Source organism: Callionymus lyra, chromosome 11 (assembly GCF_982586985.1).
Source record: "Callionymus lyra chromosome 11, fCalLyr1.hap1.1, whole genome shotgun sequence".
Classification (NCBI taxonomy): Eukaryota; Metazoa; Chordata; class Actinopteri; order Syngnathiformes; family Callionymidae; genus Callionymus; species Callionymus lyra.
Genome location: NC_141828.1, coordinates 16,933,845 through 16,949,918, shown reverse-complemented (window position 1 = coordinate 16,949,918; position 16,074 = coordinate 16,933,845). Strand labels below are relative to the sequence as shown.

General features: G+C 37.3%; 1 protein-coding gene across 1 annotated transcript in view; it reads right to left on the bottom strand.

Moving 5' to 3' along the window:
* slc35f3b (solute carrier family 35 member F3b) overlaps positions 1-15,120 on the bottom strand; it is a 79,018-nt gene extending 63,898 nt beyond the window's left edge. The window contains exons 1-2 of the mRNA XM_087802415.1: positions 14,970-15,120; positions 11,598-11,812 (exon numbers count right to left, since the gene is read on the bottom strand). Of these exons, the coding sequence (XP_087658541.1) occupies positions 11,598-11,812; positions 14,970-15,067 (313 nt within the window). The 5' untranslated portion in view covers positions 15,068-15,120. The remainder of the gene's footprint in view (positions 1-11,597; positions 11,813-14,969) is intronic.
* Between the last annotated feature and the right edge of the window lie 954 nt (positions 15,121-16,074).

Here is a 16,074-nt window from a genome sequence, read left to right as displayed (position 1 = left end):
ACAGTATGTCATGTTGAATACAAACCAGGCCCACTCTCTCCAAGCTTGCAGGTACAACATATAACATAACCTCATAACTATAGTTAGTGTTAGTATACTCACACAGGTGCAACATACTTCAACATTAAAGAACTAGAAACTACTATACTTCTGTATTTTATCTTTTAAATCTGATGATTTTTTCATCATGATCCAGATAATAACTTTAAATACCACCAAACTGAAATGATCAGTTCCTTTTCCCATTAGGATATTCTTAATATCTATATGTTATTGTTACATTTATTTTGCTAAAAGGCAGAAAAAAGGCAACCTTTGGAAAAAAGGTTGATCATTAAAATTATATTTTTCCCTTCAGATGCACCAGTTGTACTGAAAAAAAAGAAGAACTAATCATTTAGTTTACCAGGAAGTTCCCATTAATTATAAACACTATCAAATTCATGAAAATATTGCATTTGTAAAGGAAATTCAGGGTCACTTTGAGTTGGAAAGATATTAAAATGTATCAGAACATGTCAGTTTATTTTTAACATCAGCCTAAACTAAATTGCTGCTGCTATGAATATCATCTATGCAACATCAGACATAAATCTGAACGCTTGACAGGATCCTTCCTCACAATCAAACATAATTATAATCTTCTTTCTCAGTCTTCATAATCAGTTGAACTCAATCAAACAAAAAATGCCTCGGAGGATGAGCGTTGTTAGTGAAAACCAAAATGATTCATTGTCGATTAGCTGGTCTCCCTTTACCTGCAGTGAGGAGGGAAATTGAAGCCTTGGTTGAGGAGAACGGAGAGATCGATGGTGTTGAGAGGCTCAGCCCTCTATGATGAATCCTAACACCAGAGTCTTCCACAGAGGGTGTTCCTCGGGAATCGACGCTCCCGGATTATTCATGGACCTTGACAGGACTTTGTCCTTTCACTAAGTGTACCGTGAATCTTCGTCCCTCGTTGATGCCTGCTGGCTCTATGTCAACGAGAAAGTGTGCCGGAGCGCCATGCTAGGTGAAAAGGTAAAGTAAGACCCAAGGGCACGTGATACTACTCAATACCTTGTATTATACAGAAGCTCAGGGAGACCTGGAACTACACACAGTAAGGTGGATTGAGATGGATTTTTCTTTTTTTACCCATCTCAACCCTTGTGTTATCTCTGGGTGAAGGTGAACCGGTGACCAGAAAACCAAATGTGTTCTCTTGTGTTGCCTCTTGGTCGAGGCCTCAAAACACATTTATTTTCTGGCCACCGGGTCACCTTGACCCAAAGATAAGACAAGGGTTAAACTATCTGTCTTCTGAATGCATGTTCTGAATGGATTGTGTAGTTTCTTTTCATGGACTAAAATCCTGAGCTTATCACTTTTAATCTTGTAATCTTGAGAAAATAGGATCAAATATTCATTAAACCGAAATGTCTTGTCTCATTATTTTATTTTGAAACTTGTTTTTGCATATCCTGTTTCCTCAGTTCCACAACGCCTGTTGCTCACATCAGCTGCAGCTCATCAGCCAATCACCACCTCGGCAGCAGACCTTAGAGCCACCTCTCTTTTGGCAACAGGCGTCAGATTATAATTGTCACTCCCTGGTATGTGCATTGTCTATTCTCTTTTTTTTTTCTTGTTCTTAGTATTTGTGCCCTCCTTGTGCCTCAGCCTACTTTTTTGCTATTTTTATCCAGCGTGTGGGTTTTTTTATTGCCATCACTGATGTTTCACATGCCAAAATAGGTATAATTTACATAAAATTAAAATGAAATTACATTAGGGATGCACTCTATTTAGCTATTTTCTAATTCAATACTATTTTTGAGAAAAGTTCTCAGTGGGTTTAAATTAATATATAATTAATTCCCTTCAGTCTCGCTTTTTTGTTTAACCCTTGTTGTGTTGAGATAATGCAAAGTGTTTGTGGTATCCCTTGTTTTGTCTCCGGAGAAAGTCACCTTGACCCTGAGACAACACAAGGGTTAAATATTTTCTTGAATTGAAATTACTAGCTTAAAACATTCACTTCTTGAACTGACCTTTTGAGGACTACTTGTCCTACTATATCCTCTAGTGGCCTTTCAAAATGTTGTATATTGTTTCTTCCCTCCACAGTTGTGAGACCTCATCAACTCATCACTTGTATATTGAAATGAGAGTAAACTCATCTAAATGTTAATGTAAAAAGCAAATTCGTTGGAAAATGTAATAAATTATGCCGTTATTTCATTTGACGAATAAGAACATTTTGCATCAACATAAATCAGCCGAGCTGAAATGGACATCTCCAGTGGAAATTGGGACATTTTTCATTTCTAACTTGCTTCCTCTCACATTTATTTACTTATATTCAAAATATTTCAACTGTATAATACATTTTTATATGTTTACCTATAATATATTAATTAAATATAACAAAACATACAGTTAATCAAGTGTAATAACCACCGTGTTTCTAAAAGGCTGTCAAAAACCAGTACACTGAAGCAAGTCCCAACGGACCTCAATGGGTGCGAAAATCAGGTCACGTACTTCAGCAACTTTAATATTAAACATGCTTTTAATAGCCGTTGCTGACAAATAATGGGGTCACCCGGCTATAAAAGTCAATCATGACGTAATGAAACATCACCGCATCTTTGCTTTGTTGACAGACTTTTCTTAATTCTTTATTTGTGTCCATCCTCAGATGCTGTTGAGAACAGATAGAAAGCTTTTACTCAGCTAATGAAATCTGTTTTACAAACACAGTTTTTCTGTCTTCATATAGATGCCCGACGGTGCTACTACTCCCTGCATCAGTTCGCCATTTCCTATCAACACTTTCCCATGAGTCTTGAAATGATCCCCACGATCTCATTTACACCTCTGTTCCCTCTCCACCTCAGCGACCACATCTCGTGTTGGAAGGTGCAAACTTTAATTATAGCTCAAAGGAGAAGCTCTTCTTAAAGGAATTAATGAGTATTGTTTTTGTTAAGAGACTGGAGAAAAATACACAGCGGTACTTTACATCTCGCATAACGTGAGTATCGCTCGACATCAGCTCTAAACTGCCCTCTAAGAATTCCTTGTATGGGATGAAGCTCTCCAGCAAATGTGGTTTCCAGCCCAGTGAATCTGCTTATTTCCCCCTCAGCCTCAGAACCATCCACGCCTTGAAATCCATTCCATTTTACATGACACTGAGACTTGAGCAGATGAAACGGAGAACGCACAGGTTTGTTACTCTTCAGTCCTCTAGTCCCCCAGTTCCAGGCGTCCTCATGGTTCAAGACCAGTGGAGCAGGTGTGATGGTTGGTGCAACACTGTCAATTATAGATGCCGTGTTATGCAACAGAGGCTGCAACGACAATGGTCACCGAGGGAAACACATTTGTTCCGATGCCGTGGTTAATTTTTTAGGAAAGAAGGCATATGCACTTAACCCAGACTGGTTTTGGAAACAAGGAACACAGACCGAGGGCAAGTTGTTTTTTTTTGGCTTTGGCCCATTTACAAGTAGTCAGATGCATAGTTCTTTTTATATTAGCTCGTTGGAAAATTTACTATGGAATTGTGTGCAACTAAAATTCATTATTATTTGCTTAGCCTTTGAATGGGGTGTAGGGAACCTGTCCCAGTTATCCAGGATGGGTATGTCACCAGAGACACACTGGGGCCGTTCCCAAATCATGCACTTCTGCACTTACACTTAATATTTTGAGTGCAAAAGTGTGTCCCAATTAGCAGTGTACGAAAATGTAGTACGCAATGTGCACTCAATAGCCGCACTCAAATGGCCAGAAAATAAATTGTGTATGAATGGACCTATTACACCCTCAACGGCCGCCATCTCAGTGACGTAGATGACGCTAAACGGACGCTTCTTCGGAGAAGATGCCGACGTAAAGGTCTCGAGGAAACACAAATTTGACCACACAACAACACAACAACAGTAGTAATAAAATGAAACCCAACTTAATAACTTGTTTCAATTGGCGAAAATCACTGTCAAGTGTAAACAATAGAGTTCCAACAGCTGGTTGCAATCATTGTTAAAAGGTAGTAGAAGAAGAAACTGTCGAGTCATTTCCAGTAAGTGTGTAGAGGCAGTTTTTGATTTGAGACAGTACTACCCTGTTGAAATTTGCACACTGCACCGTCTTAATGTGTACTGCGAAGCTCAATAGTAGCAACATCAGCCCAACATGTGGGACCTGATTTACCACAACAGAATTTTGACCTTAAAGAGACTTTGTCTACCATCTGTTAATACCATCATAATCGAGTTTAATCTCCAGCCATGCCACTTGTGTTTTTATATATATTTTATTACCTTCTGATAACTATAACCTCTATTTTATATGTCAGTGCGTCTTTCTCCTTCTAAATATTTTTTTTTCTTCTGGATTTAGTTCATGGCATGGTGGGTGACAAAGATACTAGTTGGTTAGAAAACGTTTCCTTTCTTATCCAATCAGTGTCGGAGCTTGGTCCACATGGAGGTGCTAGCAAGCCAGACGTATCCATTGAGAACTTGACCCCACCCCATGACTTTCCTTTTACATAATTTAGTTCAGAACATTGATGGATAGAATAGCTTAGCGCAGCCAGGGAGCGAGGGATCAGGATTGGGTCACTGCGTTTTGCAGACAACGTTGTCCTTTAGGCTTCATCAGGCTGTGGCCTCTAGGTCTCCCTGGATCAGTCGTTTGCAACCTCCAAATTCAAGACCATGGTTCTCGGCAATAGAAAAGTTTCTCCAGGTCAGCATGTGATCCTGCTGCCAGTGGAAGACTTCAAGTAGATGTTGTTCAAAATACTACATCACTGTATATGTTGCTGAAGAGAGTGCAGGACAGAAAATGCATATCTGGATGAGAGTCTTGAAATTGTACACAACTGACAAACGTAAGTAATCGTAACTTGTAAAGGGCCTTTCTAGACCAGGATCACAAGGCGCTTGAACAATCAAAAGTAATACACATTTAAAAATACATAAAAATGTTGAAACTCTAAAAGGCCAAGACACACAGAACAAACACAGGACTCCCAGAAGATTAGGAACAAGTCTGCACAAATAAAAAGGTCTTAAGATGTTTCTTGAAGGAGTCAGTAGATCCCTCAAACACAGACGGAGAGGAAGATAGTTCCAAAGCTAAGAAGCAACTGCCTGGAAGGATTTTTTCTCCTCTGGTCCGGAAGCGTGTTCAGGAACCATCTGCAGATTCTGATCCACAGACCTAAGAGCCCAAGTTGGGGTGTAAGTCTGGATCAGATCACTGATGGAAAGTCTGACCATGAATAGCTCTGAAAATAAGAACCAAAAAGTTAAAGTTTATCCTGAAAGAAACTGGCAGCCAATGCAGAGTTTTAAGGATCGGACAAATGTAAGTTCTTCTACCAGAGCTGGTCAGAATTCTCGCTGCAGAGTTTTGTGTTAACTGCAGGCGAGACAGATCCTTCTTGTTTAGAAATGAAAATAAACTGTTATAGTCCAAACGAGAAGACACAAAGGCATGGATTATAAGCTCCAGATCGTGTTGTGACACCATTTTCCTAAATTTAGAGATTTTGCTTAGTTGAAGGAAAACGTTTTTGGTCAGTCCCATAACCCATTAGACAAGTAATAGCAATCAACGGCCTTTATTTAACACTTGGCGAAAATGTGGCACACCGATGTTGCCGGCAGGAAGGCTGCAGATGCTACCTCGAGGTGGTGACGAGTGCAACAACAAACAACAATCAGTAGTTCAACACAGCGCTTCGCTGAAAAACTGCAACACAGTCAAAATGTGGCCCATTATATAATCCATTTACATAAAATATTTAATGTTCAGGGACGTCCAAGTCCTTTGGGTATAGATTTTCATAGTGTGTGGTATGTGAACATCACAGCAACATGTAGCGCAGCATTTAAAAATGTATGCATGAAGACTGCAGGATTAGCAAAAAAGTATCCACATCATTTATTTAATGTAAGTAAGTAATTAGTATTTATAGAGCGCTTTTCAAGACCAGGGTCACAAAGCGCTTAAACAATCAAAAAATACCCAATATAATAAATACTTAAAAGGTCAAGACAACACAGAGACAAACACAAGAGTCTCAGAAAATCAAGGATCCTGAGTCATGTGGATATATAAGGATGTAACACCTTGTATTTGATTGTAAACAATGGGATGTAGACATATGTAGCAATCGTTGCACGACACCGACACACAGAAGAAATTCTTCAGATAAGACATGAAAGACATTTTGTGAAAAGGACAAGACTGAAGTGGTGAAGCCTTTGAGCAGTGGCATCAACTCAAAGAACAGAAAACTGAGTCTTCAGTGTTCATCTGAGTGACATGTAAGAGAACATTGTGTCTTGGGATTTAGTTAAATCATCTAATGGCATTCAGTGTAATATGCTGTTATTTTAACAAGTGTCACTGCTTAGCATCCTTAAAATGTAAGCCTGTGTACTTCCTGTCATCAGGTAAGGCCGGCCTCACCTATCATCATCATAAAGAAGTGCATCGAATATATATTAATATTTTTTCTAATGTAGGCAGTTAGTATTGTGATAAAGGATATTGAAAAGGTGGTCAATGACGCCTTATTTGTTGCAGTAGAAGTAGATGAAACTACTGATGTCCCAGATTTCTCTCATTTCACTGTTTGAGTTTTTTTTATTGAGGCTCAAAATGAAATTTCTGCTGCACACATCTCTATGATTTACTTTGTTCATATGACTAAGACTGAAGAAACCTTCTTTGTAGGAAAGTTCTCTTTATGTGTTGGTGAACGTCATTGAAAGAGGAATGTTGATATGAAGTAAAATATGATGTTGTTACATAAAAAGTGAGATAAGATGCTCTTTTCACTTATTAAATCGTAAATCTGTTTCCAGAGGAGTCAATGCCTCACCAGCCATGAACGTCACCACACGTCACTCGATGTTGAGCTAACAATGACAAAGTTACTGATCTGGTTGTATTACCTTCTGGAGCATTTTTTCTGTGCGTTCTTTTTTAATATTTGTTTTTGTTAGTAACGAGCACAGCTTCATTCATCATTAGAATATGACTGAATCAAAAGAGCCTTAGTATTGTTAGTAAGATGGTCTTTGATGATCAAAAAATAAATACAGCACTTTTAGGTGTTGTTAAATTGTATATAGTAACCCAAACAAATGTATGTTGTCGCTAAATCTTGGAGTTCTCTCTAGACTTTCTCTCCTCTGGTCCGGAAGCGTGTTCAGGAATCATCAGTAGATTCTGATCCACAGACCTCAGAGCCCGAGCTGGGGTGTAAGGCTGGATCAGATCAGTGATGTGAGGAGGAGCCTGACCATGAATAGATCTGATAGTAAGAACCAGAATTTTAAAGTTGATCCTGAAAGTAACTGGCAGCCAGTGAAGAGTTTTAAGGATCTGAGAAATGTGAGTTCTTCTACTAGAGCTGGTCAGAATACTCACAGCAGATATTTGTATTAACTGCAGGCAAGACAGCTCCTTCTTGTTTAGTCACAAGTTACAATAGTCCAAACGAGAAGACACAACGCATGGATTATAGGCCCCAGATCGTGTTGTGACAACATTTTCCTATGTTAAGTGGTTACAGTAACAATGACAATAGCATGTTACAACACGTTCCGGGCAATTTGCAAGAATTGAAAAACTTAAACTTAAATAGCTTACAATCGCACTAAGGATAAAAAGACCCCTAAATGTATATAGCATATAAACAAGTTAAATAGTTTTATTAACAAGAAAAATAACCTCTGTTACAACATGTTACAGTTAAAAGAACTGTTGAGTTTATATATTATAAAACAGTTGTGCAAAAAGATTCTGGTACTTTGATAATAATCACTACTCATCATGAATTCACAATTTTAAGACTTTAAAAAATAGATTCAAGACATTTCAATGCCAATTAAGGCCTTGTTTTCAAGGTTTTTATCTCTTGATATTAACAAGCAAAGTTCTCTTATTTTTCTGTGCCGAAGCGAGCACTTGACAACATCTCCCCGGGAGTCTTCTTATTATGGTACTTGTCATGGGAGCAAAAAAAAATGACAAGGAAGCAACAGAGTGGAAATAAGTGTGTGTTCAGTCCCAAGATGATATCAGAAGTGTAGGATGAGTTTTCGGCTTCAAACAGAATTCTGTCAGCTAAGCTCAACGAGTCTCTGCGAGCGAGCGCATCTGCATAACCACTTCCTCCACTTCTCTGCACTCCAGCTGAGTTGAAAGGAGCCGGTCGGCCGTCGCACTCCGGCGAACCTCGCCCGCCCGTCCCTAGCAGCTGTTAGTGGCAGCGCTGGACGCTCACCAAGAGTCGTCGTCGTGTCGCACCGACCTGCTCGTCTTGTGCGTCTCGACCAAACCACGAGCTGAAAATAGATCCCATCCTCATTTCACGCCTGGCGAAGCTTTAAATTCGCACCAGAGGCTGACGCTACATCATCTGCGACGCTAAGGCGCCAGTGGATTCTAAAGAAAAGAAAAGAAACTTGCGTTGTCTTAGAAATGTTTTTTTCTTCTCGGACAGATATTTCAAGAGCTAATACACCTTCGTCTTGGCACAGACGCTGAGAGCTTTTAAAAATTCTGATCAAACAACTCGGCCATCAAAACAATTTGCCAAAAACTGGATGAGTCACAGTCATGTTGGAGGGAAAAGACAATAACAAGCTGATGCAATTCATCTGAAAAACAACGGGAACATTTTCTTCAAACACGTTGTTTTTCTTGGATATTAGAAAGTGTTGTTGTGTTTTTATTAAATAAAAAAAAAGAATTTGGACTTTAATAAAAGGTACGAGGTGGTACATTTTCACTGAACGACTTCAGCTAGCAAGCTAAGCTAGCAAGTATCCGGTTCAGATTAAAGTGTCCTTTACTTTACATTAAGCAAAAAGTTAAATCATTTCCTTTATCATTTAAACTGATGTTGAAGGACATACATTTGTTTGGGAAAAGATGATAAAGACAGTTATATTTCAGATAAATAAAACAGACGTCGCACTTCCTGTTTCAGACAGTTGGTTCAATAACTGTCTCTTAGGCCCGCAACATAAATTGTTCAAATATATATACACCTTGTGTGATTGAGTTTTAATCCATGGCATTAAAATAATAATAAAAGAACATTCTTTCGCATCTATTATGCTTAATGGGTTCGTAAGTTTAAGTTCCACTAGTGATGGGTTGACTAATTAAAATGAACCTGGCATCATTTTTCAAACTTAGTGCCATCTAGTGGTCTTTAAAATAAAGACACTGTATCATGATACCTTATCAACTGTTTCATGAGGCCTCATAAAACCAACACTAAGCTTAACTGACAAATGAATAAAATCTAATCATAAGAAGGACCTGCTTGAGGGCTTGGCTCACCTTCAGTGACGTCACCTGGGGTCTTAAAACATGAAAATATATATATTATAAGACTTCTTGTTGTTTTTGAGAAACATATACACCCCTCCAACACTGAATCACACCAAAAACATACCACCCCAAAACTGAATCACACCAAAAACATACCACCCCAAAACTGAATCACACCAAAAACATATCACCCCAAAACTGAATAACACCAAAAACATACCACCCTAAAACTGAATCACACCGAAAACATATCACCCCAAAACTGAATAACACCAAAAACATACCACCCCAAAACTGAATAACACCAAAAACATACCACCCCAAAACTGAATCACACCAAAAACGTACCACCTCAACACTGATTCACGCCAAAAACATACTACACCAAAAACTTCAGCCCTAACAAATACACCAACACAACACAGAAACACACAGACGACAATAACACAGATACACACAAAAGTACACGCACACAAACACACATTAACACTTATAGCATATAGCATTAAAGGCACTGCCTTAATGACAAAAATCTTTGTTATTTTTGTATTATGTTTGTCCTTCAACATCAGTTTTACATCAATAATATCTGCCATGAAATGTCTCATCAAATGAATACTTCATTAATACTTCATAAAAGCCATTAATTACATCAACATGAGTTCAAATCCTTAAGTCCTAGTGGAGAACATTTTCCTCCAGATCTGCTCACCTCATTTCTTTCTATTTAAAACCAGCAGTCAGACTTGTCAAACTCAATCCAGCCCGATATTTTTCCTTCTCTGTCAGTCGACTCTTTCAATTTCAACAGAGCAAAGTGAAACGGTGAGCAGGAGCTGATGTGAGCGGTGGTCTCTGCTGGAGCTGCCAATTATTCCAAATACAATTTGCAGGATTGTAACTAAGAAAGAAAGTCAAGTAGGGTAGTCAAGGTAAATATCAACCCTTGTTTGTCCTGATGTCTCGGTAGGAAGTGCATGTATTCGTCCTAATATTCAATCTCTAGCTCCGACTCATCAGCGAGTGCTATTCACAGCAAGAGTGACGCAATTCTTCAGACGCGAGAGAAGATGAAAGCTGTGTTTTAGATTTTCTTCAAAGAACAAATGGCTCATAGCAACGCCTGTACTCTGAGGCTCCAGTCAGCAAAATACTTTATGTTGATGGCTAGTTACTAGTTGATTTACAACTTACAAAAAAACACTAAAACAATAAAAAATATTGTGAGGATAATCACACAAAACAAAACAAAAGCAACAACAAATACTCCAAAACCAAAAGACACACACTCCTACCACAAAAACATACCACCCCAAAACTGATACACAACAAAAACATATCACCTCAAAACTGATACACAACAAAAACATGTCACCTCAAAACTGATACACACCAAAAACATACCACCCCAATCTGAAAGACACCAAAAACATACCAACCCAACACTGATGCATGCCAAATACATACCACCCCAAAACTGAATCAGACCAAAAACATAACACCCCAATCCTGAAACACACCAAAAACATAACAACCCAAAACTGATACACACCAAAAACATGCCACCCCAAAACTGAATCACACCAAAATCATACAACCCCAAAAATGATAGACACCTAAAAAATTCCACCCCAAAACTGATCAAACCAAAAACATACCACCCCAACACTCATACACACCAAAATCATACCAACCCAACAATGACACACACCAAAAACATACCACCCCAAAGCTGATACACACCAAAAACATACCACCTCAACACTGAAACGCATCAAAAACATACCACACCAACACTCATACCAAAAACTTCCATCCCTAACAAAATACATGACCACAACACACATAGACAACAATAATGCAGATCGTGCAAACAAACAAACCTAAACACACACAAAAAAAAACAATAACCCAAAACAAAACCCTTACACAGTAACACACCCTTCCTTCCCCACATTACCAGAACAGAAACACACATCAAACTAAGTACAGCAGGACACAACAGGTTGGGCAATAATGTATTCAGTACTGATAGCTACAGTGGTGGCATAACCTCAGAACTCCTCTCCGAAACATTGTTTCACACCCACCTCTGCGCACCGCGTACCCTCTGTGAACATGAATCACCCGTAGCAACGTGAACTTCACACGGCGACCTCTACCTCTGATTCACCGCCAGCCTGGTCGGGAAATCAACAAGTTATAAAAAGGCAAAAAAAAGCAGCAGGACTCACTTTTGTGACTCGCACTCCAGGGCTGGTATCCATAGTAGCCGGTGATACGCAGTATTCTCTCCTCTATAGACGCGCTATTGATGTCCTCCACCGAGCGCGACGACTTGAGGTCCTCCTTGATGGCTTCGTCTATCACCAGGTACTTCAGCTGCCTGAGCTGCGGGCTGATGTCCGACAGCCTTCTCGGGCTCACGTCAGGCGACTTGCGCATCCCGCTGGGAGGAGAGAACAAGGGGGGTGATGCTGAAAAAGGAAGCCAGACCTGCTGGCTAGAGAAGCCTAAACTCTAGAGATGACTGTATTAGATCTGAGAGCTCGCTTGTTTCACAGCCAGCGGCCCGTGTTGCTCCTCCGCTGGTACAGTAACCAAATCTTCATCCTCCACTGCTCCTGCCTTAAAAAAAAGTGTGAAGACACTAAGGGAAAGTGACTGGTGTTGTTGTGCTGGGTAACTGTGCTTCTCACTGACGGAAGCTGGAAACTAATCCATCGCCAATGATTTGTAAAGATGGAGTCAAGTCAAGACAAGGCTTCAAGTTGAAATTTACTGTTTTTTAAGTTAAGTTAAAGTGTATGATTGTTTGGCATTTGGACAAAGAAACTGATCATATACCATGATTTATTATTTTGTGATAATGTGATTTGACACACATGGTGTCAATCTCTTTAGGGTCATTTTATGAAACCTTTGTCACTGTCCATTTTATGGACTTTCGACATAATAAAATCGACATAATAGAAATGTAAAAATATGCTAAATTGATGGTGGAAATTTAAAACTTTTTATATATAAATATTTATATTAATATTTATACATTCATTATTATATGCAATATTTAAAACGTTATTCATTTATTCTGTTTATACTATATTGCACTATTTTATTTAACTTATTAATATTTATATTTATACTTTTTATATATATTCATTCTGCTGTGTTTTTAACGGTTGCCAAGCAACGAAATTTCGTTGCTAGTTTCACTGCTGTTTTCTGTGCAATAACAAATAAAAGAAAGTTTATATGTTATTGCAAATATACTTTAGATTCCACTGTTTATTCTTACATAGAGTTATTAATATTACATTATAACATGCATATAACCTTTTAATTTTTTAATGAATTTCGTTCTATAAATTATATCTTGTCAAGCAGTTTTGGTCTTAACACTTGCATGTTCTGGCTATAACAAATATGCATTTAGGTGACATCGCAACATATGACACACTCACATCCTTTTGGAGCCAGGGTCTCAAGCAGTTCCCACACAAATTTGTTATTTTTTGTTGCTTGGATCCATTAAGAAAAAAAACAACTAAAAAACCTGACTTTCATAACAGAGAAACTGACAATGTTTTTATTTCAGATCTAATAAAGTAAAGTAAAGCAAATACTTCAATTGAACATTATACCTGCTAGCGTAGCTTAGCTAGTTTCAATCCTACTGGGGTGAATAACACTCTTTGTATTTTAAATATTAGAAACTTAATCATTTTAATATCCAAAATGAAAAACACACTCTGATATCTAATGTAGAGATTTTAGAATTTTTGTTTTACAGGAATACATTGAATGTCTTAAAATAAAGGTATGAAATAGGTGAGCATCTTATCCATTATGGAGTAATGAAGATTCTTTTGTTTATTCAAAAGTTATCTGGGTCAAAATGTAAAGGACGGAATTGATATAAATGTATCTATATATATTATATTATTATATACATAATATATGTTTAGATGGTTTGTCCTAAATGAAACGAGACAATTTTCCCACAATGACTCATTCACTACTGTATGACTATGGATGTTGACCTCTTAGAGGTCACCAAAACTACAACAACATTTTCATTAATTCATTTTACGCAGCTTATCCAAGGCCAGGTTACAGAGGCAGCTTTATCCACAAAAATAAGCCCAAGACACCTCAACTGGCCTTACAAATGTGGAGAAGCAGGAGTTGGATTTTAAGTCTCCCAAACACCGAGCTCTTCACTATCCAATAAACCTCAATCCACCATTTTTTTTGTTTTCAATCACAACTCCATCATGTCTCAGCTCCTTCTTCAAGACTCTCTATCTTTCTGTCAATTCCAACTTCATCTCTCCCTCACTCGTGAACAAGACCCCGAGGTACTTAAAACCTTCCACATGGAACCTAAAGCTTCAAACCATCAACATTGATGACAATATAAATAACTTACCAAGCTTTTAAATAGTGATCGTTCAATCATCTATACCAGGGGTGGGCAACAACATTTCCTCGGGAGTCACATGATTGTTAAAAGGGGCCGTCAAGCGAAAAGAAGGAAGGGTACAAATAAAGAATTTTATATGATGAAAAAATGTCAAGATAAATAAATGAATAAAAGGACGTTTGAAAAGAAGCTTAGGTTGAATTGGATTGAATAACATTTTATTATAATACATTTTATTTTAAGATTTTAAAAACATTGCATATTTCATATATTTTTACCATTTAAAATAAAATGCATCAAATGAAAAACAAGTGTTCTCGCTCTTTTTTAATTTCATTTTATTAACTTAAAAATATTTTTCTTTTATATACATTCTATTTAAAATTTCATATAAAAGCAACACAATAATTATAAAAACCAAAACACATAAAAAGGACTAATACAATTTTGAATAAAAGATAATCAAACAAAGATCTTCAGGAAAATAACAGTGATAGCATTGATGGAAACCGATATTAAACATTTCTAAATTGCCAGTTTTATAGTATTATTTTAAGTCCATGCGGGCCGCATAGATGGAGTCAGGGGGCTGTGTGTGGCCCCCCAGCCAAGGTCTGATTTATACCCTGAAAACTTATTTACATATTTTAACAGAATAATTTCACAATGAGTTAAAAGGATTTCTCACTCAGAATATTCACTTCTTTCACACAACAGTCCTACAGATATGAAATGAGAAATGTCAAAAATAAACACATAACCGTTTAATTAAAATTCAAATTAATTTACAATTTGATGTTATCGACTAGAGAATGGAACTATCGTTTTGTTTTTTACAATGCTCTCAAAAAGAGTTACATTTTGAGTTGGTTTGAGCACAAAAATAAATATTTAGTGTCTGTTTTAGTTGTATTAATTTTATTTATTTGTTTATTTTATTTTCTTATAATTATTTCTTTGTAGTGTGGTATTCCATTTTTTATAGATTCTTGGAAGTAAAAATTTGTCTTAAATCCATCTTTTCAAACCAAATTATACTTAAAAATAAGCTTAAAAAAATGACACGAGATAAGATTCAAGAAATAAAAGCTGGATTCTGCATTTGTCGACATTATATATAAAAAAAAAAACATCAGAGCAACAAGTCCACCTCCCTATCAAGTCTCAAAAAACGTCTTACATGGGCATCAAAGTGGTCGGGGGTCCGAGGTAGCACATGCAGTCCCGGTGAGGCCGTGCAACCCGGTCCCACACTGTCCCCTCTCCATCCCCGTACATCCTCAGAGCCACCGGTCCTGGTGCTACTGTGATCCCAGACCCTGCCTGCAGTGGAGGAGATCCATGGTCCTGCTCCTTCTCTCGCCCGCCAACATATGCCTGCTCGCTCCAACTCTCACTCCACTTAAGAGCAGCGAAGAGGGTGGAAACCGTCAACCAACGCCATCTACTGGTGGACGAGCTGAACTACAGATGGAACTATTACCACCACATTACTATTGATTCGATTAGAATCGCCTTGTTTGGTTTATTGATCACTTTTAACATTCACGGACTGTATCTAATGCTGGACAATAGTTCGATTTTCTAGTTCTGCCTGGTTCTGTCTTTCCTGAAGCAAAGGCAGAAATGTAATCTCTCCACCTGATCCAATGTTTGCCTGCTTTTCTTGACTTAAAGATGGAGAATTGGTCATAATCTGTGGATATAAACAATGTTTGTCCTCTCGGCTGATGGAGTGAATTATGCAAGATTATTTCTGAGAGACAGAAATATGTCTTTGATCAAACCAGCCACTATAATAAATTATGAGAATTGATTATTGTTATGTTTGAACTTTGATCACACAAATGTTGCTAATATTTAGATATATATATATTTAGGTAGAAATTATTTTATTACAGTTCAAAATGATTTAATTTTTATTAAAAAATGTTTTGAATCTAGTTCAAAATGATTCAATTTCGGTTAAAAGTTGTTTTATTCCAGTTCAAAATAATTCAATTTTGGTTAAAAATTGCTTTATTTCAGTTCAAAAGGATTTAATTTCAGTTCAAAAATGTTTGATTCCAGTTCAAAAAGATTCAATTCGGTTAAAAATTCCTTGATTTCATTCCAAATGATTTCATTTCAGTTCCAATTTTTTTTTATTCCAGTTCAAAATGATTCAATTTCGGTTAAAAATTGTTTGATTCCAGTTCAAAATGATTTATTTTGGGTTAGAAATTATTTGATTCTAGTTCAAAATGATTTATTTTTTATTAAAAATGATTTGAATCTTGTTCAAA